Here is a 23,708-nt window from a genome sequence, read left to right as displayed (position 1 = left end):
CAGCCAACTGCACAATGACTGGCACGCCTGTTCCGTGAGTGCTCAAAACGCACGCACATAGCGATACCAACAACTGTGCTCCTGCCGCGCCTGCCCACACTTTCCAGCGGCTCCCGGGACTGGCAGGAGATATGCTCCTCGCTCCTGTGCGCTCCTAACGCTGTGCTCCATTCGCTATCAGGGGTCCTCTGCACCCCCTGCAGGTGGGGCAGGAGCGCCCGCGGCACCGCCGTGGCTGCGGTAGTTCCCGACCGGCCCGCCGCCGCCACGTGGCCCGGCCCGGCCGTTCGACACCGGCTCTTCCGGGGGGGAGTTGCGGGGGCCGATCCCACTGGACCGTGTCTGGAGGCTACTTGTGCCCCCGCAGCACGAGCCACACAGCCAGGTAAGAGCGCGGCCCCGGCTGCTGCGGCTTCCGTCTCCACCGGTAAGGGCCTTGCGGCACCGCGGCCGTCGGCTCTCACCACCACCGGCTGCCCCGGAGCGGCCGCGAAGAGAGGCCCCGGGTTCCGCCCGCTGGAGGCGGGACCCGCGCTCCACCCGGCGCCGACGCCAGAGTTTACAGCTCGCCGGCAACGAAATCCCTCGCGCGCATCTACTCTCGGGAACGGGCGGCACTAGGGGTGCGGGAGCGCGGGGGCCGGACACCGGCCTCGTCTCGGCGGCGACGCGCGCGCACACACACACACACACACACACACGCGCCCGGGCGGAAGTGCGCACCAGCGAGAGTCCGTCAGCCCCGCTGCACCTAGAGCGGCCCCGGAAGTTCTCGGGGCTGGGCCTCGGCCAACTTCCGGCCGCGGCGGGCGGGCGGCGCTGCGGGCTTTGTCGGCGGGCCGTGCTTTTACCGCTGGTCGCCGGGTGAGTGGGTCGTGTCCGGCGGGGGACGGGCGCGGGGGCGGTGGGGTCCGCCAGGCCGGCAGGTGTCGTGGGCGCCGCGCTCGGCTCTGGGCGCGGCCCGCCCCGCGCGGGAGTCCCGGAGCCGGGGCTTCGGTGAGCCCGCCTCCGAGCAGCCGTCGCGGCCTCCCCCGCGCGGCTGCTGGGGCCGCACCTTCTCTCCCTGGGCGCCGTCATGGGAGCAGATATTCGGGTCCCAGGCCGTGGAGCCTCCAGCTTAAGCGCCTTGCGCCGCAGTGCTCCAGTCGGCTAGCTCCGGGGTGACCTGGGGGAGGAGGTGAGGGCTGCAGGTAGCGCTGCTGTTGCGCTCTCAGCCTGTCCCCTCTCTCTGGGGCCTCTGTGCTGGTGGGGGTGCAGAGCCAGCACCCCGTGCCCTGGCGGGGGTAGGGCGCAGAGGGAATTGGGCCTGAAGAATTCTCTGGCGTGATGAAGTGGTTGGCTGCGCTGTTCTAGCTCTTTCCTAAGGGTTCCCATCCCTCTAGAAGTCTTTATCAATCCCAGTGGCTGACTGCTGATGTCAGGAACGTTTTACCCTCGCCCCCTCCGTCCCCCCCTCAGAGACTGGTTACTTCATGGTGTCGAGCTCCTCGGCCGGGAGCACGCCTGAGGTTTCCCAGGAATGTTAGCGGGAGGCAGGCTTGGAACTCAGCAAGTTTGTGTGTAGAGGTTGTGCTCATAATCGCTCTTTGGCATGTCTTTTTTCCCCGTGAGCCAGTCCCAGTGAATGGTAGAGATAAGTGTCTCTTGCCCGCATGGGATCCGAGATCCTCATCTAACCTAGTCTTCAGGTGATAGCTTGCTCCCTGTCCACAGATACGGAACCTTTGACCCTGTTAGAGATGTAGTATCGTAACTGTGTTCACGACGCCAAGAACCACAGAATCTCTCTTAAGGGAGACGTGGAGAAAAATTAGGGGGAGGGATTGCTCTGTTTTCTCACAAGCCTGCACACGCAGCCCCGGCCTCTTCCTGAAGTGATGGGGATGGATGGCTGACTCCTGCAAAGGTCTTGGGGGTGATGTGGAGACAGGACGGAGCTGAAAAGGCCCAGACAACAATCGTGAGCCACAGATGGAAGGGGCGGTGGGGGAAGCAGCTGACCCAGAGCGGGGCAGTGCCATCGAAGCGGTTCAGGGAGCCGTCAGGCGTGTCCACTGCCGCCTCAGGTCGTGGAAGGTGACCGGTGTAAGGTCACTGGACTTGTCAGGAGAGGAGAAGGCCGTCAGTATCCTCGGGCAGAGCCCGGGGAGCAGGAACCAGAGGACTGTGGGGTGGGGAGGAGGGGACAGCAGCTAGTTTGGCCTGAAGCCAGTCACCTGCCTGGACCTCCTGGGTAGTTGTGAGGCGAACACGAGGAAACTAGAAACAAGACACCTTGCGGAGTGACCGGCACGTACCAGCTTCTCCGTTTCCTTCCTAATTACAGAGGTGCAGGTTCTCCAGGAGCTGTGCTTCGTGTCTCAGTCAGGTGCCCCTTGCTCCCGTTATTACCAGTGGTGAAGCTCGGGCAGCGTAGCGCTTCCTTTCTTTAGGCTGTAAGCCGCAGACAGCGACTCTGGGAGCCTGTGAGCCCAGGGCCACGGTACCCTTGACCAGTGCCTGCCTCAGTGCCCCTCTCTTTCCACCCCAGGGCCGTTTGGGATTGCTCACAGGTTCCTGCTCCAGGTTAAGATCCCACTTCTTTTCCAACTCCAAGGATTTTCCCTTCTCTCTCAACGTCAAGTGTGTATTTACACGTGTTACATTTTACCCAGCAGATTCTATGTGTTCTAACAGAAAGGTGGGCCATGTTAGCTCAGTGTGTTGTGGGGTCAAAAGCATGCTGTATTTTTACTTCCTTTTGTTCATTTCGCTCAGGTTTCTTTAAGTGAAAGTGTATCAGTGTAATTTTGCTTGAATTCACAGAGGAAAACAGCTAAGCAGAAACTGAAAGAAGGCTGATTTTCAGATAAATGTTTATTCAAAGCAAGGTTTAGCTCTCTGATGGTAAGAAAAAAATATGAGGGGCACCTGGGTGGCTCAGGTCATGATCTCACGGTTTGTGAGTTTGAGCCCCTTGTCAACTCTATGCTGACAGCTCAGAGCCTGCTTGGGATTATCTCTTTCCCTCCCTCTCTCTCTGCCCTCCCTCCTGGCATGCACACGTGTGCTCGCACTCTCTTAAAAATAAACGTTAAGGGGCGCCTGGGTGGCGCAGTCGGTTGAGCGTCCGACTTCAGCCAGGTCACGATCTCGCGGTCCGTGAGTTCGAGCCCCGCGTCAGGCTCTGGGCTGATGGCTCAGAGCCTGGAGCCTGTTTCCGATTCTGTGTCTCCCTCTCTCTCTGCCCCTCCCCCGTTCATGCTCTGTCTCTCTCTGTCCCAAAAATAAATAAATGTTGAAAAAAAAAATAATAAACGTTAAAAAAATTCTGAAGACCATTAAAAATGACTTTTTTTAAAATGTTTATTTCTGCGACAGAGACAGAGCATGAGTGGGGGAGGGGCAGAGAGAGAGGGAGACACAGAATCGGAAGCAGGCTCCAGGCTCGGAGCTGTCAGCACACAGCCTGATGCAGGGCTCGAACTCACAAACTATGAGATAACCTGAGCCAAAGTCGGACGCTTAACCAACTGAGCCACCCAGGTGCCCCCCCCCTTTTTTTTTAATAAAAAAATTTTTTTTTGAAACGTTTTTATTTTTGAGAGAGAGAGAGCTTGAGCGTGGGAGGGGCACAGAGAGAGGGAGGGACAGATCCGAAGTGGTTCCAGGCTCTCGGCTGTCATCACAGGGTCCCAGGCAAGGCAAAAAACACATTTTTTTTTTTAATTTTTTTTTTTCAACGTTTATTTATTTTTGGGACAGAGAGAGACAGAGCATGAACGGGGGAGGGGCAGAGAGAGAGGGAGACACAGAATCGGAAACAGGCTCCAGGCTCTGAGCCATCAGCCCAGAGCCTGACGCGGGGCTCGAACTCACAGACCGCGAGATCGTGACCTGGCTGAAGTCGGACGCTCAACCGACTGCGCCACCCAGGCGCCCCAAAAAACACATTTTTAAAGCTATTTTCTTGTAGACAGATGAAAGTGTGTTTGCGGGGAGTCCAGCAGTCCTTTTAAGCATAAAAATCGGAGGACGTTACTTTCAAGACAAACAAAACCCCAACGTTTTGCTGCCACCTTTGTTAATTAGGGTAGGCAAGACTTAATCTGTTCGCTTCTGTAATACTCATTCCACGTGATCCAAGCAAAGCATCCCGTAACGGCGACAGGTAACACTTGGGGAAAAAAATCTTTTGCGTTAGGGACATGGGCGCTGGAGGAAGACAGATCGAGATTTGAACCTCAGTGCTGCCTCTTACTAGTTTAGTGACCTTGGGCAATGGACTTTCTCCCTTAGCCTCTGTTTCGTCACCTGTAAACTAGAGTAAATACCCAGGGAACACCTGCCTTAAGGCTTAGAGGAGCGCGTGAGACAGTGGGAGTCAGGTGCTCGGCACTGTGCCTGGCGGGGCTCGAGGGGCCCTTAAAAATAGTGCCCCTCCTCCCCTTCTGAGCTCTGAACCAATGAGGCATTTGAGCCCACGGTCGCCTTCCCACTGGCAGAGGCTGGGCCAGAGCAACAGTCAGACTGTGGCGCCCTCTGCCGGGAAGCCCTGGCGGCTCAGAGGGGAGGGGCCGGCCGGGCCGAGCGAGCCGCCTGCTCTTCCCCAGCCCTCGGATCCGGCTGACTCCCTCCATCTCTGGGGGGCAGACAGCCCCGGGCAGGTGGGCAGAATACCTCAGGGAACGCGCTTCCTCGGGACACCAGGGGCACAGCTTGGCACCCCGGGGGCACGGGGACGGATGTGCCTTTCGTGTCTGATCCGAATAGGGATGCAGTCACTACCTACGGTGGTGAAACCCTTCAGAGAACGAGGTGGCATCTGTGTGGATGGACTGGAGCGTCGCAGGATATGTTGTAAATGGGACGGTTGCAGATGGTGAATGTGGTGTGATTCCGTTCTTATTTTTGAAAATCGTGTGTGCCTGAGTAAGTGGATATGTTTTTGCACAAGTGCACGGCCTTTGTGCAAGCAAAGTGTGAGCGAATGCGTATAACCAGAACAGCTAACGGGGGCAGTCTGTTGAATTGGTGGGGGGTTTTACTGTGTCTATGTCGTCTACACTTTATTATTTGAAATACTCTTACAGTGTGTATCTTATGTTTGCAGTGGCTAAGAATTAAAAGGATGCAAAAGTAGAACAGGATGTAAAACTGAGCCATATGGTCCTGATTTCATAAAAATACTGGTGCAGAAAAAATACCAGAGAGAAAATGCTAACTGGTAATCTTAGGTTTAAAGGTCATTTTATTTTTCTGTTTTCAGTATTTGCATTGTCTCGGTTTTCTCAGTTGGCATAATTTATCTCATACCTTTAAAAACTAACTAGTTGAAAGTAATTTTTATAAGCAGGAGCAAGATATTTTTAAATCATGTTAGTGAGTTGGCTCAGGAGAACACGGTCAGTGAGCGCCAGCAGGCCGGCCTCGCGTGGCCCAGGTCCGCGCTGCGCCGAGCGGCGCTGCTCCGGGGAACCGTGTTGGCAGACCTCACGCAGACATAGTGCCTGACACAGACTTGTGCTCAGCTCCTTGTCCTCAGCGCCGGTTACTGGTATGTGGGCTCAGTTTCTTTTTCATCATCGGGAGCACCGCGTCTGAGTTCAGGTTGTTTATTAGCGTTACTTAGGCATTATTCAAGGTGCCATAACAGAGATTCAAAAAACTTGACTTCTCGTTCCGTTTCACCTACCTAGGCGGCTCTGGCCCTCAAGGCCTCTGGGAGCCTGGCTGCTTTGCCACATCCACATGTCACCATGGGTGGAGGTAGGGACCCCGCACACATCCGTTCCCTTCCCGTGTCATTGGGTGGAACCTGACCTCGGGGCTCTACCGAGTGCAGTCGTTGGCTGGGCGGCCGCGTGCCCGCTCAGATGTTAGGTGGGAAGCAGGGACGCTGGGCAGTCTTCGGTCGGCCATAGCTTACCCTCTCCCCCACTGCTCTTTGTCCCACACACCTGTCACTTCCTCTGGCCCAGATGGGCGGGCGTGGCTTTCTTCACCAGGCGCCAGTGCGGTCGTTTGTACTCAAAACTCACACGAGTCCTGGCCTCCCTGAATGCTACGCCTGCACGGGTTCCCAATGGAATCTGCAAACGTGTCCTGAACAGGCGGCCACCGAAGCAGTTCTAGGACCCGTGAGCCAGCAGTCCCACTCCTGGGTGTATACCCGGCAGAAGCGACCTGCATCTACGGGAGTGTTTACCGCAGCTTTAATTGTCGTCCAGACCACAGACACCTGAGGCGTTCGTGAGAAGTGGAGAAGTGAATGGTGACCTGTTCGTGCAGCGGTATGCTGCGTGTCACTGGAGAGCGTGAGCTGTCGTTGCCTGCCGTGGTGATGACTTTCGCGGGCGTGGTACTGAGCCGAAGCAGATACGTTTCTGGGGGAGCGATGGAAATGTTCTGGAAGTAGACAGTGGTGGTGGTTTTGCAATCTGAGGAATATTCTAAAAAACACTTGCTTGTGCACTTCAGGATGGTGAGTTTATGGGTGCATAGGTGGCCCAGTCAGTTAAGTGTCCAACTCTGGATTTCCCCTCAGTCATGATTTCATGGTTCGTGGGATCGAACCCTGCATCAGGCCCTGCGCTGACAGCAAAGAGCCCGCTTGGGCTTCTCTCGCCTCCCCAACTTGTGCGCATGCGCACTCTTGTGCTGTTTCTCAAAATAACACATGTTTAAGATTGTGAGTTATAACTCAAAAAAATGGGTGTGTGTCGAATAAAAAGCAGACACAAACACGTGTGATTCCATTTAAATGAAATGTCGTGTTTGTATCTTTTCATTTTTAAGTAAACTCTGTGCCCAGCATCAGGCTTGAACTCACGTGCCCAAGGTCAAGAGTTGCAGGCTCTGCTGACTGAGCCATTAAATGGGCAGAGTTCTCCTTTACTTACAGAAGTGGCTGCCCTTGGAGGGAGAGCCTTTGGGAAGACAGAAATGTTCTGTGTCGGCCTGGTGTTGTTAAACAGGTGTCACAGGGAGTTCGTCGAGATGTGTGCGCTTTGTACAAGTTGCGGTTCGCATCAAAGAGAAAATCGTGTTGAAAGGACGCCCTTCCTGGGCCAGAGAACACGTGTTGCCTGGTCGCTCACTCTCCTCCTGCTCCTGTTCCACCCTGCCCCCAGCTTCGCCCTCAGAGGCGGGTCCTTGTCCTTGATGGCCACGTTGAAAATGGGTCTGGAGGGCATCCCTTCACAGGTTTGCGCAGCAAGGTCTGCTTCCCACTGGTGCAAACTTGGGACAAGAAGTGATTGTTTGGGGTCACCTTGGATGGAGCTCCCTGGAAGTGGACTTACTCTGTAGAGTTCTCAGGTGATACATCCGTGAGAAGGGCTGGATCAGGCGGTGGGGTTGACACTGAGGCTGCGGCCATTCCCAGTGGAGCTGTGGGGTTGGGACCACACTTCAGGTGCCCCAGATGGAGACAAGGACACACACTCTGGGTTCCTGTGATTGGCCAAGCATTGGCTGTGGTGTGGTAGGCATCTGAGACGGCCATCCAAGATCCCTGGCCCCTAAGGTACACACACCTCCTCCCAGCTGCCTTGGAGGGATTTTGCGGTTGTATTTAAGGTCCTGAGTCAGCTGGTGTAAGGTGGGGAGGCTCTCAAGGTGGACTGACCTAGTCATGCATGCCCTTGGAAAGTAGTTTTCTACAGCTGGTGGCAGAAAAGAAGTCAGGGGTTCTATGCACTGTTCCTGCCTGAAAGATTCAGGTGTCCCTGGGGGCTGACAGCAGCTTCCAGCTGACAGTTGGCAAGGACTCAGGGAAAGTCCTGTGGTTGTAAGGAACTGATTTCTACTGGCATCTGAATGAGTTTGGAAACAGGTTTCCCAGCACTTCGAGATGTGACCTCAGCCTGGCTGACACCTTGTGTGGCCCTGAACCGGGGTCTCAGTCACTCTGGGCTGCGCTCTGACCTTCAGAGGTGTGAGATGTCAGATGTGCCGTCTTGTGCTGTGTTTGTGGTGCATTGTCACAGGTGATGGACAACTAAGAGTGGGCCTTCAAAGGGAGGCTCGTGACCTTGTGGGGAGGCAGAGTCCTGCCTACAGTTGGTCCCCAGTGTGAGCTGGGGATGGGAGTGGGCATGGCACCCTGGCACCCCTGACTGCACAAGCTTTCCCACAGCAACAGACCAGCGGGACGCAGAGCTCCATGTAGGCCATCAGCACCCTGTGCCCCTGCGTCCCCTTCCAGTTCTCACCTTCTCCCTAAAGGTCATCAGGGTCTTAGTTCTCCCACACGGATCACTTTTGTCTGTTGTTTTTTTTTAACTTGATGTAAACAGAACCCTACAGTACGAACTCTCTTGTGACGAGCTCCTTCTGCTGAACATTGCGTCTTGAGATTCATCTTTGCTTTTGTATTTAGCAGGTTTCTTCCATTGCTGCGTATTATTCCCTTGTGGGAGTACTCCTCAGTCTATCCATCTCTCTGTTGGTTATTTTGGAGGTTATGAATGGTGCTGCTGTGAACATTCCAGCTCTAGACTTGTGCAGGGGAGGCTTGGTGTCATTGAGTGGATGAGAGGGGTGGGTTTTAGTGCCCAGGTAGTGCCCAGGATCAAGGGCAGCGTGACCATATAAGAAGGGAGGGCCTGATGTGGGTATAGACAGGTAGGCTGGTAAATGCAGTAGGAGAAAGTTGACATTCTCCTCTCATTGCTTCTGTCTTACTGAAATAAGCAAGGGCATCAGCTGAGCGGGAGGAGGGGGGCATTGCACATTTGAGAAGAGAGGACAAAAGGGGTGGTCTTGTAGGAGAATGAGGAAAGTAGAGATTGCTGGTGGCTCTCAGGGCCCTGGTAGGCAAGGGGTTGTAAATGTACAGAGAGCTCAGTTGGTGTAGATGCAGATGCAGAACAGGAAGCAAGTGGAATTTAACCCACGTCGGGATTTTCCCACGAAAGCGTGGTAGAGGAGGGGCAGGGAGAGTTAGGACTAATATGTAAGAAGATGGTTATAAAATATGACCAAAGATAAACACGGCACCATAGACCACGTGATCTAAGCTGGGTACAGAGGAAAGGGAGGACAGTGAAGGGGTGGCAAGGTCGATACATTTGTTTCTTTGGAAATGTGTCTTAATTTTTTAATGGATCCAAGCCACATCCCTCCCCATTAGTCTGTCCCCAGAGTTGGGTGTTGGAGGTGGAACCCCAGAGAAGCCTTCTCAAGTGGGTGAGGCAGGTGTCTGAGATGCATGCTGGGATGTCCGCATGTTGGGTGGGGAGTGTGAGCAGGGGAAACATTCCTCCCTCCCACTCTTTGGATATGTGTTATCGTCCACTGCTCCAGCAGATTCCTGTCTGTTGATAAAGGGAAAAGATGATCTTTTCTCCTTTATTTCAGATTCTGACCTAGGAACTTGTGACAAAGAAGGTGACTCTGGAGCCCGAATTTCTGAGGATGGAAATCTGCCTAAGACAATGTCAGAAACACTCACAGTGATGGAGCCCCCTGCCACTGAGTCTCAGACACTCCCCGAACCCGGATTAGGGGAGCTGTTAGGAAACCCAGAAGGGCAGAACCTGCGGAGCTGTCCCCCTCAGGAGGGAGGTTTCAGGCAGGTGACAGTTACCCACTGGAAGATCCAAGCAGGAGAGACAGCTCGGGTGGGCAGTAAATCAGGAGAAAGCCCAGTTCTGAGCTCAAACCTCCTCCTCCTCCAGAGAGAGCTTGTGGAACGGGAAGCCCACCAGTGTGAGACTTGCGGCCAGACCTTCCCATTTAACTCAGACCTTGTGGGACATCAGATTGCTCATTCTGGGGAGAAATCTTGCAGGTGTGAGGAGTGTGGGAAAAGCTTCAGCCAGAGCTCCCACCTTGCTGAGCATCAGAGAGCTCACACTGGAGAAAGACTCTATGTGTGCAACATGTGTGGGAAGGACTTCATTCGCTACGCAGAACTCGCTGAGCACCAGAGGGCACATGTGGGAGGAAAGCCGTTCCGATGCGTGCAGTGTGGGAGAGCCTTCCATCACAGCTCAGACCTGGTTCGGCACCAGCGAGTTCACACCCGGGAGAGGCCTTTCGAATGTAAGGAGTGTGGGAAAGGCTTCAGTCAGAGCTCCTTGCTTATTCGCCATCAGAGAATTCACACAGGAGAGAGACCCTATGAATGTAACGAATGTGGAAAGTCCTTCATTAGGAGCTCAAGCCTCATTCGACATTATCAGATCCACACAGAGGTGAAACAGTATGAATGTAAGGAGTGTGGGAAGGCTTTCCGTCATCGCTCAGACCTCATTGAGCATCAGAGAATTCACACTGGAGAGAGGCCCTTTGAATGTAACGAGTGTGGGAAAGCCTTCATTCGAAGCTCAAAGCTTATTCAGCATCAGCGAATCCATACTGGGGAAAGGCCTTATGTGTGCAACGAGTGTGGGAAGCGTTTCAGCCAGACGTCAAACTTTACTCAGCATCAGAGAATCCACACTGGAGAGAAACTCTATGAATGTAATGAATGTGGGAAAGCTTTCTTTCTGAGTTCGTACCTTATTCGACACCAGAAAATCCACACTGGAGAGAGAGTGTATGAATGTAAGGAATGTGGGAAAGCCTTTCTCCAGAAAGCCCACCTCACTGAACATCAGAAAATCCACACTGGGGATAGGCCCTTTGAATGTAAGGACTGTGGGAAAGCTTTCATTCAGAGCTCCAAACTCCTTCTACATCAGATTATTCATACTGGAGAGAAGCCCTATGTATGTAGTTATTGTGGGAAAGGCTTTATTCAGAGGTCAAACTTCCTTCAACACCAGAAAATTCATACTGAAGAGAAACTCTATGAATGTAGTCAGTATGGGAAAGATTTCAGCTCGACCCCAAACTTTAAAAATAATCAAAGTGTTCACCAGGAGGGACTTCCCTTGAATAAGACCACCATACATTTGGGTGAGAAGTCTGCAGGTCACGGGGAATGTACAGCTGACTTATAAAATAGCTTCTCCAACTCAGTGGGTGATGTCTAGAAGGGAGCGGCACGAGTTCACATGATTCCGTTCATGTGACTTGGGATGTGTCAGCATTTTCCAAAGTCTTAGGCAGGGCTGCTTTCAGAGTGGGCTGTCCCCTACTGCTGTGCGGCGGTGCTGGGCTGCTGTCCTCGGCTAGGAATGTGTGACCTCCGGAGAGCCACGAGACTGCACAAGTGACTCTGGGCTGGAACAGTGCTGGGGGAGGAGCTAGGTCTCAGAGAAGGTTCTGTATTTTATTGCACAATTACAGGTCACTCCCGAGTTAAAGCCTTTTTAAGGCAGAATTCTGAATCTAATCTCAATACTTCAGAGAATATCACACAGTAAATGTTGATCTATTAAAAAGGCAAGTTGAGAAAGATCTTTCTTCTTTACCACCACAAACTGGCTCCCTGTTGTCCTTAGGATACTTCCCAAGCTCCCACTCCTGCTTTCTAAGACCTTTTTGCTTCCTGAAGTTGCATCCACTGCGTAACCACCTGCCACGTGATTGGTGTTGTGGCAACGCTAACTGGTCGACGCTCCCACTTAGCCAGGCTGCTCCTCGTCTTTGTCCTTGTTTGAATGCTCCCTGCCCCGCACCTGCCTGACTCCTCAGGTATCGTGTCAGGCTCAGCCAGCTCCTCTCCCTCTGTGCTTGTGTTGCTGGGGGCACTTCTGTTACTGCTCTTTGTTCTATCAAAGTTACGTTGTTTATCTACTATCTCTTTCCTCCTTACCCTATTGGCTCCTTAAGGACGTGACCATAGCTGACTGACTTATGTGTCCCTGTATCTGGTGCAGGACAATAAAGAGCACACCCCACATCTGTGTGTGATTGGCACCTCTCTTGCTTTGTCCTTTCTATACTGCTGTGTTTGAAATTTTGGGTTCTTGTTCCGTAACAGCATCATTTACTGGTCTGCAGGAAGTATCTTGTCTCTCAGCCCTGTTGATATCTTCTGCTTGTACTTAGAAGTTGTAAGCAACAGCTAGTGTAAGACTAGCACACCTCATATTTATTGCCTTTAGAGCTCACCCTTGACTCGTCCACTTGGTTTTGGGGAGTGCTGTCTTCGCTTGGTTGCCTGTGTATCTTTCTGATCCACTCTGATCCACTCTGATCCAGCGCACTGCACGAGGTTTTGTCTCAGTTCCATGATTGACCTCATCGCTTCTGGTCTCTCCACCTGCTTTCTGGCTCACTTTGTCATTTACTTGAAAATGTGGTGATTTAGAAGGACCAGTGCCGAACCCTAGGAAAACAGATGACGCCGTTCAGTCCGCTGGGGAAGACAGATCACACGCAGCGTTAAGTGCTGACGTAGAAGTCCCCGGTTGTGTAGGACACAGGTAAGGAGGGGACTAGTTGGGCATGGAGGGTCTGGGACAGCTTCACAGAAGAGGTGATGCCGGGACTGAGAGAACCGTGGCAGCTCGAGAAGGAGAGTGACCTGGAGAGGACGCTGCAGGACAGGGAGGCGGTGGACTCCCGTTTTGGCAGCCTTCATGGCACGGTAGCTAACGGCGCAGAACTTGACGGTTGTTTGCCTCTGAACGTCTTTTCTCTGACGTGAGCCAGAACGACCGGTTTTGAAATGACATAAACCAATTTTGTTTTGCCTGTGAGGGCAGATTTTGAGTTCTTAAATTCCAGCAACGCTAGAAGCCTCCAGGGGTAAGTGATCAAGAGGGGCACGCAGCGCTGCATCTTCTGGAAAACTCATCACTAGAGATGTTTCACGTGGTACAGAAGAGAGAGTACCGGACCACTCGAGTAACCTTTGGTGAGGCCCAGTTTGCATACAGTACGACGCCTATTTAAAGCGTACAGAGTTTTGAGAAACCGTATACCTGTGTAACCACCGTTAGAATAAAGAAAAATAACATTTTTATCACACGGCACTGTTCCCTCTGGCCCTTTCCCAGTTAATCCTACCCTAGTCCCAAGTAACCGCTTTCCATCAGCGTGGATTAGTTTTGCTTGTTGTAGGGCTTCACGTTAAAAGGACCCGAACAGTATATAACACCGCGTGTCTTCACTTCTTTTGCTTTAGCATGTTTTAAGGACTCAACCGAGTAGTTCTGTGTTTCGGTATCTCTCTGCTGAGTAGTGTTCCGTTGTATGGACAAACCATTTGTTCTCATCCACGTGTTGATAGAAATTTGGGTTTCCAGATTTCTTACGAATAAAACTGCTATGAGCATTTGTGTAAAAGTATTTATTTGGAAATGCCTCTTTATTTCTCTTCAGTGAATGCCTAGGAATTTACTTTCTGAGTTACAAGTGTGTTTTTAACTTTATTTATTTTTATTTTTTTAATGTGTATTTTTGAGAGAGAGAGAGAGACACAGCGTGAGTCGGGGAGGGGCAGAGAGAGGGAGACACAGCTCCAAGCGGGCTCCAGGCCCTGAGCTGTCAGCACAGAGCCCGACGCGGGGCTCAAACTCATGAACCGTGAGATCATGACCTGAGCCGAAGTCGGACGCTTAACCGACTGAGCCACCCAGAAGCTCCAGTGTGTTTTTAACTTTATGAGAAATTGCCAAAAAGTTCTCAATAGTGGTTGTACCATTTCCTACTCCTGCCACACTCCTCTGAAATGTAATCCATCCTAGTTGTGTGTGATGGTGTATTTGCGTTTCTAATTTATATTTGTCCGCCCAGTGATAGCATTGAGCATCTTGTCGTGTACGCGTTGCCATTACCTATCGTCTTTTGTGATGTGTCTACACACCTTTTCTCCATTTTTAAAAACTTCTTTTAATGTTTTATTTATTTTTGAGGGGGGGAGGGAGGGGCAGAGAGAGAGGAAGACACAGCGTCCGAAGTGGGCTCCAGGCTCTGAACTGTCAGCACAGAGCTGGACACGGGACTCAAACTCACCACGCGATCGTGACCTGAACTGAAGTCATGTGCTTAACTGACTGAGCCACCCAGGTGCCCCACCTTTTGCCCATTTTTTAAATTGGGGAGTTTGTCTTATTACTGACTTGTAAGAGTCTTTTCTATATTGTAGACAAGAGTCTTTTTTCCAAATATATATTCATTGCAAGTACTTTTAATCTTTGGCTTGCCTTTTCATTTTCTTTTTTTTTTTTTTTTCAACGTTTATTTATTTTTGGGACAGAGAGAGACAGAGCATGAACAGGGGAGGGGCAGAGAGAGAGGGAGACACAGAATCGGAAACAGGCTCCAGGCTCTGAGCCATCAGCCCAGAGCCCGACGCGGAGCTCGAACTCACGGACCGCGAGATCGTGACCTGGCTGAAGTCGGACGCTTAACCGACTGCGCCACCCAGGCGCCCCGCCTTTTCATTTTCTTAATGGTATCTTTTTTTCTTTTCCTTCAAATTTGTATTTAAATTCTAGTTAGTTAACATGTAGTGTAACAATTGGTTTCAGGAGTAGAATTTAGTGATTCATTACTTACATATAACACCCAGTGCTCAAAACAAGTGCCCTCCTTAATAGCCATCACCCATTTAGCCCAAATGGTATCTTTTAAACTTTTTTTTTTTTAACGTTTATTTATTTTTGAGACAGAGACACAGCATGAACGGGGGAGGGGCAGAGAGAGAGGGAGACACAGAATCGGAAGCAGGCTCCAGGCTCTGAGCCATCAGCCCAGAGCCTGACGCGGGGCTCGAACTCACGGACCGCGAGATCGTGACCTGAGCTGAAGTCGGACGCTTAACCGACTGAGCCACCCAGGCGCCCCCCGAATGGTATCTTTTAAAGATCAGATTTAAAAACCATTTTATTAAGTCTACAGTTTACCAAACTTTTCTAGTCTGTGCTTTTTTTTTTTTTTTTGGAGGAGGAGGAGCTTGCTTTATTGGGGGGGAAGCCCCGCAGTGGCCAACACGTGAAGGCAGCCCAGTAGGCACCCTACACATCAGCTCAGAAAGGGACACGGGAAGTTCTGTTAAGAAAGATCGACTGGAACGTGGGTTCCTCCGGGCGGCTTCCCAGCCTCATCCCTCTGAGGAGTCAGGATGCTCCCGACCGTTTCCTTGAAGGCAAATGTGGTCACTACAGGTAGAGCCCCTCGGGGACCTTTTTTTTTTTTCCTGATTCTCTTTTTTAAATTTTTTTTAAGGTTTATTTTATTTTATTTTTTTTTTTAATTTTTTTTTCAACGTTTATTTATTTTTGGGACAGAGAGAGACAGAGCATGAACGCGGAAGGGGCAGAGAGAGAGGGAGACACAGAATCGGAAACAGGCTCCAGGCTCTGAGCCATCAGCCCAGAGCCTGACGCGGGGCTCGAACTCACGGACCGCGAGATCGTGACCTGGCTGAAGTCGGACGCTTAACCGACTGCGCCACCCAGGCGCCCCTTTAAGGTTTATTTTTGAGAGAGAGAGAGAGAGAGAGAGATAGAGCACGAGCATGGGAGGGTTAGAGAGACAGGCAGACACAGAATCTGAAACGGGCTCCAGGCTCTGAGCTGTCAGCCCAGAGCCCGACGCGCGGGGCTCGAACTCACAAACCGTGAGATCATGACCTGAGCTGAAGTTGGACGCTTAACCGACTGAGCCACCTGGGCGCCCCGGCCTTCTTGTTTTTTATAAAGAGCATTTTCTTTAGCCTTTTGAAGTCTTCATTTGTTACTTTCATTCTGCATTCTCTCTAGCCATCAGACCACCCTCCATACAGATTGCCTTGATGTCAACCCTGGAGAGGTCATCTTTAGCCATGATCAAGTCGTCCAGGGTCACATCATCGGCCCGCGTCCTCCTCCTCGTGTGGATCTGAAAGATGCACTTCATAGTCTTTTCATGAGGCGAGGGGAACTCAGTTTTCCTGTCAGTGCGGCCTGGTCTGATAAGTGCTGGATCAAAGTTTCTATTTGCTCTGTGGCCATGATCACTTTCATGTGACCCCTTGAATCAAATGCACCCAATTGGTTCAACAGTTCCAACATTGTTCATTGAATTTCTCTTTCACCACCGGAATTTGAGTCCTATCTTTTTGTTCCAATGGCGTCAATTTCATCAATAAACACGATGGATGATGCGTGTTGTTCTGCGACTCAAAACAATTCCCGAACAAGTTTGGGCCCATCACCCAGGTACTTCTGAATAAGTTCAGAGCCAGCCACTCTGAGGAAAGTGGCTGAGGTTTGGTTTGCTACTGCTTTGGCCAGTAAGGTTTTACCTGTGCTGGGTGGTCCATAGAGAATGACCCCCCCCCCCCCTTTGGGGGCTTTATACCCATCTCTCCATAATATTCAGGATGAGTGAGAGGAAGCTCCACAGATTCCTTAATTTCCTGAGTTTGGTTGTCCAACCCCCCCAGTGTCAGCACAGGTTTCCTAGGGGGCCTTTGCTACCTTCATCACTGTGACCAAGGGATCTGTGTCATCGATGACCTGTACCTTGTGGTTGAGCAGGACTGAGCAGTCTGGTTCCAGGAGGTCCTTGTCTACAAAGGAAAGAATACTGACGCAGTGTTCTGAGCCCACACATGTGGACACGATGGCACGATTGCCCTTGATGATCTCTTCCAATGTTCCTACCGACATTGGGGTCCCCCTCAGATCGTCCACCTTTGATCTTTTCTCCTCTTGCTTTTCTTCTAAAGGCTTCATTTGTTACTGATCTCTAATGAACTCATTCTCCCTGAGAAGAGAGTCTTTCATTCTCTCTCTCTAACCTCGGTAGTTTTAAGCGGCACTGAGTGTGATGTGTCACCGGTGGCAGCTTGCTGGCAGCATCTGGTCCCTTCTTTTTCCCCACTCTAGTTGGCACAGGAGGTCTGTATTTCTTTTTCTTGTCCCTGTCATCCTTCTTGCCACCTCCAGGGCCATGACCACCACTCTGACTGACCTATCTTGCTTTGGCCACTAGAACTGCCACTATGGAAAATGCATCTCTTGTTTATATTTCTTGAGTTCTTTCTAGGTTTTGAAAAATCTATTTTCCAATTGTTCTTGTTAGTGTGTGGAAATACATTTGATTTTGCTATGCTGACCTTGCATCCTGGAACCCAGGTGGATTCATGTACTGGTTCCATTAATGATTTTCTAGATTCTCTGGCATTTCTTATGCAGATAATCAAAGAATTTTCCTTCCTCCTTTATAACTTTTATAGACCTTATCCCCCCTGCTTTATTTCACTGACTACAGCATCTTGTACGTTTGCGTTAGAAGTGATGAGAAGACATCCTTGTTTTGTCTTGTCTTGATATCAGGATAAGGTTGCTTTCCAAGAGTGGTGAAGCATCCTACCCACATCCGTTTTCTGAAGTCATTTGCATAGTAATTTATTTTTTCCTTAAATGTGTGATAGGTTTCACCAGTGAAACCCTGGGGATTTCTTTCTGAGAAAATTAGAAATTCAATTTTTTTTTTTTTTTTTTTTTGAGAGAGAGTGCATGAGCACGGGAGAGGGGCAGAGGGAGAGAGAATTAGTTACATTTTAAATGATTTCCCTCCTTCCTGGTATTGGTGATTGGTATCTTCTACTTTTTGACCAATGTGGCTAGGTATTTACCAATGTTATTGCTGCTTTCAAAGAAACAGCTTTTGTTTTCCCTGATTTTTCTCTATCGTTTGTCCGTTTTCTGTGTCATCGAAATAGAATCGTTATTTGTTTCCTTCCGCTTTGAACCAATTTCCCCTTTTCTAGCTTATGGAAGTGGAAGCTTACATCATTCATTTTAGATCGTTCTTCTTTTCTCACGTAAACACCGAGAGCAGTTTTCCTCTAAATACCGTACCAGCGGCACTCTGTAAATTTTGATATGTTGTTTTCATCGTCATTCCTAGTTTCCTATTTCTCTTGGGAGTTTTTGTTTGACTATGACTTATGTAGAAGTCTGTTTAATTTCCAAATACTTGGGGCATTTTCCAGTTATTTTTATTACTGATTTCTAGTTTAATTCCATTGTCTAATCAGACAACATGTTCCATGTATTAACTCTTTTCGATTTAATACTTGTCTTACAGCCCAGATGGTGGCTTATCTTGCTGAGTGCCCCACGTGCCCCTGTGACACACTTGCATCCTGCTGGTGTCAGGTGTTAGGATTCTGTGCATGTCAGGTCTGTCTGATAGGCTTGTTCATGTGTTCTGTATCTTTCCTGATTTTCTTTCTACTTTTCTGTCACTGAGAGAGGTATGTTGGACTCAGCAATTATAATTGCGGATTTGTCTTTCTCCTTTGATGTTGTCAAATTTTATGTATTTTGCACCTCTGGTTTCAGTTACATAAACATTTAGATTTGCCGAGTTTTTAAAAATGTTTTAAATCTTTATTTTTGAGAGAGAGAGAGAGAGAGAGAGAACGGGGGAGGGGTAAGGGGAGAGGGAGACACAGAATCTGAAGCAGGTTCCAGGCTCTGAGCTGTCAGCACAGAGCCCGATGTAGGGCTCAAATTCAAGAACTGTGAGATCATGACCTGAGCCGAAGTAGGCCGCTTAACCGACTGATCCACCCACGCGCTCTGATTTGCTGGTTTTTTGATGACCCTTTTGTCATTTAAAAGTATCCATCTTTGGGGCACCTGGGTGGCTCAGTCGGTTAAGCGGCCGACTTCGGCTCAGGTCATGATCTCGCGGTCGGTGAGTTCGAGCCCCGCGTCGGGCTCTGTGCTGACAGCTCAGAGCCTGGAGCCTGTTTCAGATTCTGTGTCTCCCTCTCTCTCACTGACCCTCCCCCATTCATGCTCTGTCTCTCTCTGTCTCAAAAATAAATAAACGTTAAAAAAAAATTTTTTTTTAAATAAGAAATAAAAAAGTATCCATCTTTGGTGTTTTTTAAAAACCCAAAATTTGATGCTAATGCGGTTGTTTTAGGCTTATGATTAGTGCTTCTAGGACATAGTTGTACTTTTTTCTTTTAATCTATGTATGTCAGTGTATTTAAAGTGTATTTCTTGGAGGGACGCCTGAGTGGCTCAGTTGGTTAAGTGTCCAATGCTTGGTTTTGGCTCAGGTTATGATCTCATGGTTTGTGACTTTGATCCCTGCATTGGGTTCTGCACTGACAGTACAGAGCCTGCTTGGGTTTCTCTCTCTCTCTCTCTCTGCCCCTCCCACATGTGCACACTCTCTCTCTCTCTCTCTCTCAATAAAGTAATAAACATTTTTTAAAAATAAAGTGTATTAAAATGTTTTTTAATGTTTATTTATTTTTGAGACAGAGACAGAGCATGAGTGAGGGAGGGGAAGAGAGAGAGGGAGACACAGAATCCGAAGCAGGCTCCAGGCTCCTAGCTGTCAGCACAGAGCCCAACACGGGTCTCGAACTCACAGACCATGAGGTCATGCCCTGAGCCGAAGTCAGACACTCTACCAACTCAGCCCCCAGGCGCCCCGGGCTTGCATTATTTCTGATGAAAATGTTGCAGTCGTTCTGCCTTTGTTCTTTTCATAATGTCTTTTTTGCCTCTAAGTGCTTTTAAGTTTTTATCAACGAGGGGCGCCTGGGTGGTTCGGGTGGTTAACTGTCTGACTTTGGCTCAGGTCATGATCTCCTGGTTCGTGGGTTCAAGCCCTGGGTCGGGCTCTGCACTGACTGTGCCTTGCCTGCTTGGGATTCCCTCTCTCTCCCTCTCACTCTGCCCCTCCCCAGGTTTTGCTTCTTTCTCAAAATAAATAAACTTAAAAAAGAAAAAAAAGGTTTCATCAGTGGCTTTCAGCCATTTGGTTATGATGTGCCTTGCTGTGTTTTTGTTACTATCCGGATTGGAGTTTATTGGTTTCGAATTTGTTGGCTTTGGGTTTATTATTGTCAAATTCGGAATGTTTTCCGTTACGGGCTCCGTGTGGTGGTGGGTGGGGTTGGGTGGTACAGCAACTAAGTCTTTCCTGCACTGGGGGGTGGTGGTGGCGGGCAGGTGCTATGGACCAAGTTGTTGGGAAGTGGCAGAAGGGGGGAGCTGAGCGCATGTAGTCCTAGGTGGGGAAAGAGGGGGTTGGGGCTAGAGTCTCGACCCCAGGGTATACAGGGACTTTGATCAGGACTTGGGCTAAGAGGTCTCCCACTGCGCTGGACCGCTGCAATCCAGTCATTCCTTATGCCACTGTCCCCGCACCAAGGGAAGGAGCCAAAGGCACGTGCCTGAGCGTGTGCCCTCCTGGGTACGGTCTCCCGCCTGTGAACCGGGTCCGCTGTGCTTTCTGTGTGGGGTCTGTACCCTCTCCCAGCTCTTCTGGGATGGCTCTAGCCCTCTAGGTCAGCCCTCTGGGGGTCCCCCACTCCCACTTGGTGGGCTAGGTCTCCCCAGCTGCCTGACGTTTGGCAAGTACCGGGATAACGGCAGCTGTGTCCCGTGCAGAGGGAACGAGGTAGAGACCTCAGGAGAAGTAAGATTGGCCCTGGCTATGGTTCAGCATCACCTGGGGGGTTTTAACAGCCCCTGGGGTGGCCCTACTGGAGCCCAGGCTGATGTAATTAGCTCAGGCATCCTCCACAGTCACTTTTTTAATCTTCTACTTTTTGCGATAACGGTAGATTCATGCCTGTGTGTAAGACGTAATACAGAGTTTCCGTGTTCTGTTTACCCCAATGGCAATGGCAGCATCTTGAAGACCACAGTGCAACAGTACAGCCAGGAGATTGACATGGACATCTTCAAGATACAGAAGAGTTGCTTTCCAGGAAGAACTCACTGTTTTATATCCGTACTCACTCCCTTTCTGCCTTCAACCCCTCCTTCTCAGCTAGCAACCATTAAGGTTTTCTGTGTCTATGATTTTGTCATTGCAACAATGTCATATAAATGGAACCATACAGTATTATGGACTTGACCTGTTGGGGCCAGGTTACCTCCGGCTTCCATGGGTATAAAATCTGGTGTAGGTAGTAGCATAAACAGACATTTATTGGAGTAGAGCAAAGCCCAGAAATAAACTCTTCTATGTATAGTCGGATGATTTTTACCATGGGTGCCAAGAACATTCCGTGGGGAAAGGACAGTCTTTTCAACAAATGGTGCTGGGAGTACTGGACCTCCACATGCCAAAGAAGGGACATTGGACCCTTACCTAACACTGTGTAAAAATTAACTGCGGGTGGGGGCAAAAGCAACGGCTGGCTCGTAGCAGTAGCCTCGCAGTGGCCGTCGAGGGGTCCTCCAGCCAGTGTTGCCCCCGCCCCAGTCTCCAGCATGGGAAGTATCTTCGCAAACCTCTTCAAGGGCCTTTTTGGCAAAAAGAGAGACGTGCACTCTCATGGTGGGCTTGGACGCTGCAGGGAAGACCACCATCCTGTACAAACTGAAGCTGGGTGAGATGGGGACCGCCATTCCCACCCCAGGCTTCCACGTGGAGACCGTGCAGTACGAGAACATCAGCTTCACCGTGCGCGACGTGGGCGGCCAGGACAAGATCGGCCCCTGTGGCGCCACTTCTTCCGGAACACACAAGGCCTCATCCTCCTGGTGGACAGCAAGGTCAGAGAGGGTGTGAAGGAGGCCCGTGAGGAGCCCGTGACGATGCTGGCGGGGGACGAGCTCAGGGATGCCGTCCGGCTGGTGTTCGCCAGCAAGCAGGTGTGTGCGCCCGTGCGCCCCGGCCACGCGGGGTGGGAGGCGGGGAGGGGTGGTCCCCGTGGACCGCTGACCGGAGGTCGCCGGGCCTCGCCCACCAGGACCTCCCTGAGGCCATGAAGGCGGCCGAGTCTATGGACAAGCTGGGCCTGCACTCGCTGCGCCACAGGAACCGGTACATTCGGGCCACCTGTGCCACCAGCGGGGACAGGCTCTATGAGGGACTGGACTGGCTATCCAATCAGCTCCAGAACCAGAAGGCAGCCCCCCACCCCCCACCTCCGTCCACATGTGCTTTCACTCCCTCAGCCTGCAAGGGTCAGGTTTGCCAACGAAACAACGACCTCTACTTTTTTCTCTTACTTTGATAAACACTGAAGAAGCTGGAGCCGTTCAACTTTATCTTGGGGAAATCCTCAGAACTGGTTTATTTGGTATCGTGGAACCTCATACTGCTTTCGATACACAATTGGTAATCAACTGTTTTGTATACTTATTTCCAGTTTTCATTTTGACAAACAAGCACTGTAATTATAGCTACTAAAGTCTCTTAACTAGTAAAATAAATAACAAAAATAAACATCAAAATTAATTGCAAATGAATCAAAGACCTAAACTTAAGAGCTAAAGCCATAAAACTCCTGGAAGACATAGGGGAGAAGCTTGACGACACTGAATCTGGTGATGATTTCTTGGATACGCCACCAAAAAGCACAGGCAACAAAAATAGATATATGTTACTTCATCAAAACTAAAAACTTGTGCATCAAAGGGCACTATCAACAAATAAAAAGGCAACCGAACGGGAGAAAAATATTTGCACATTACATATCTAATAAAAGATTAATACCCGGAATATATAAGGAACTCCTAAAAACAGCAACAACAAAACTGAATTTGAAAATGGACAAAGGACTTCAACAAACATCTCTCCAAAGAAGATATTTGTGGGGCTTTTTTAAAAGTTTATTTATTTATTTTGAGAAAGCGTGAGTGCCAGCAGAGGAGGGGCAGAGAGAGGGAGAGAAGAAAATCCCTAGCAGGCTCTGCGCCGTCAGCACCAGAAGCCAATATGGGGCTCGAACTCAAGAAGCCGTGAGATCTTACCGCTTCTCGACCTTTTGGCCAAGATCAAGCGAAGAAGCCGTGAGATCTTGACCTGAGCTGAAATCAAGAGTTGGACACTTACGCAAATGAGCCACCCAAGAGCCCCTCAAAGAAGATACTTGAGCGGCCAATAATCACACGAGAAGACATTTGATATCCTTAATCACTATGTGAACGAACATCAAAATCACAATGAGATGCTACCTCACACCCACTGGGATGGCTATGGCTAGTGTGAAAAATAAGTAACAAGTGCTGGCGAAAATGTGGAGAAATCGGAACCCTCGTGCACTGCTGGGGGGAATATAAAGGTGCGGCCCCTTTGGAAAACAGTATGGCTGGTCCTCAAAAATGTTTAAATAGAATTACCATTCGACCCAGCAGTTCCACCTCTGCCTACATAAGGAAGCGAAAGGAGGGACGTGCAGAGATCCTTGCACACCCAGGTCCACAGCACCGTTATTCACAACAGCCGAACGATGGAAGCCATCCAGCTGTCCTCAAGGGATGAGTGGATAAACAAAAGGTGGCTTATCCATACAATGGAATACTACTCCATCTTAACAAAATTCCGGGCACAGGCTGCAACATGAGAGGGGAGGACTTCTGCCAGGTGAAATAAGCCAGTCACGCAGAGCCCAATATTGTACGATTCCACTTAATGTGAGGCATTTAACCATTAAGACCAGAGGGCGAATAATGGTTGCCAGGGACTGAGTGGGGGGTAGTGGCTGTTTTATGGATACAGAGTTCCTCTTTTGCGAGATCTGGAGTTTGGAGCTTAAATGCAAAACACTGTGACGTACCTAATACTAGTGCACTGTGCAGTCAAAACTAGTTAAGACGGTCAATTCTAAGTTACGTGTGTTTCAATTAAAAATAAGAAGGCATAACTGGCCGGGCGGGTTGGGAGCGCGCACCGGAGGGCGGCGGAGCGGGCGTCCAGGTGGCCCCAAGGGAGGCGGCCACCTGCCCACCACGAGGGTCCCACAGGGACTGCGGGCTCTGGAGACGGGCCCCGGGCTCCAGTGGGTGACTGATGGACACCGCAGGACCCAGGGGGAAGGACGCGGCCTGAGCGGCTGGACATGGGCGGGGGGGGCGCCCGGTACTGAAAGCTTCGAGAAGCGGCGCCATGGCTGTATTAGTCGC

At 50.4% G+C, this 23,708-nt stretch overlaps 1 protein-coding gene and 2 pseudogenes across 2 annotated transcripts; 2 read left to right on the top strand and 1 right to left on the bottom strand.

Annotated features, from left to right (window-relative positions):
- Positions 1-90: 90 nt before the first annotated feature.
- ZNF623 (zinc finger protein 623) lies at positions 91-13,170 on the top strand. 2 transcript variants are annotated; one of them, XM_086695711.1, is made up of 2 exons: positions 91-385; positions 9,343-13,170. In XM_086695711.1, exon 2 carries the CDS (start codon positions 9,420-9,422, stop codon positions 10,929-10,931), a length of 1,512 nt encoding a protein of 503 aa, XP_086551837.1. In that variant the 5' UTR covers positions 91-385; positions 9,343-9,419; the 3' UTR covers positions 10,932-13,170. The 2 variants fall into 2 exon arrangements, with proteins under 2 accessions (XP_086551837.1, XP_086551835.1); XM_086695709.1 differs by lacking the exon at positions 91-385 and adding an exon at positions 723-864.
- Positions 12,262-20,741, bottom strand: LOC112859687 (26S proteasome regulatory subunit 4-like; annotated as a pseudogene).
- Positions 20,042-23,448, top strand: LOC112859686 (ADP-ribosylation factor 1-like; annotated as a pseudogene).
- Positions 23,449-23,708: the final 260 nt, after the last annotated feature.

The sequence above is a fragment of the Puma concolor genome, chromosome F2 (genome assembly GCF_028749965.1).
Source record: "Puma concolor isolate L17-30 chromosome F2, mPumCon1.1.hap2, whole genome shotgun sequence".
NCBI classification, from domain to species: domain Eukaryota; kingdom Metazoa; phylum Chordata; class Mammalia; order Carnivora; family Felidae; genus Puma; species Puma concolor.
This window is presented reverse-complemented; position numbering and strand designations above follow the sequence as displayed.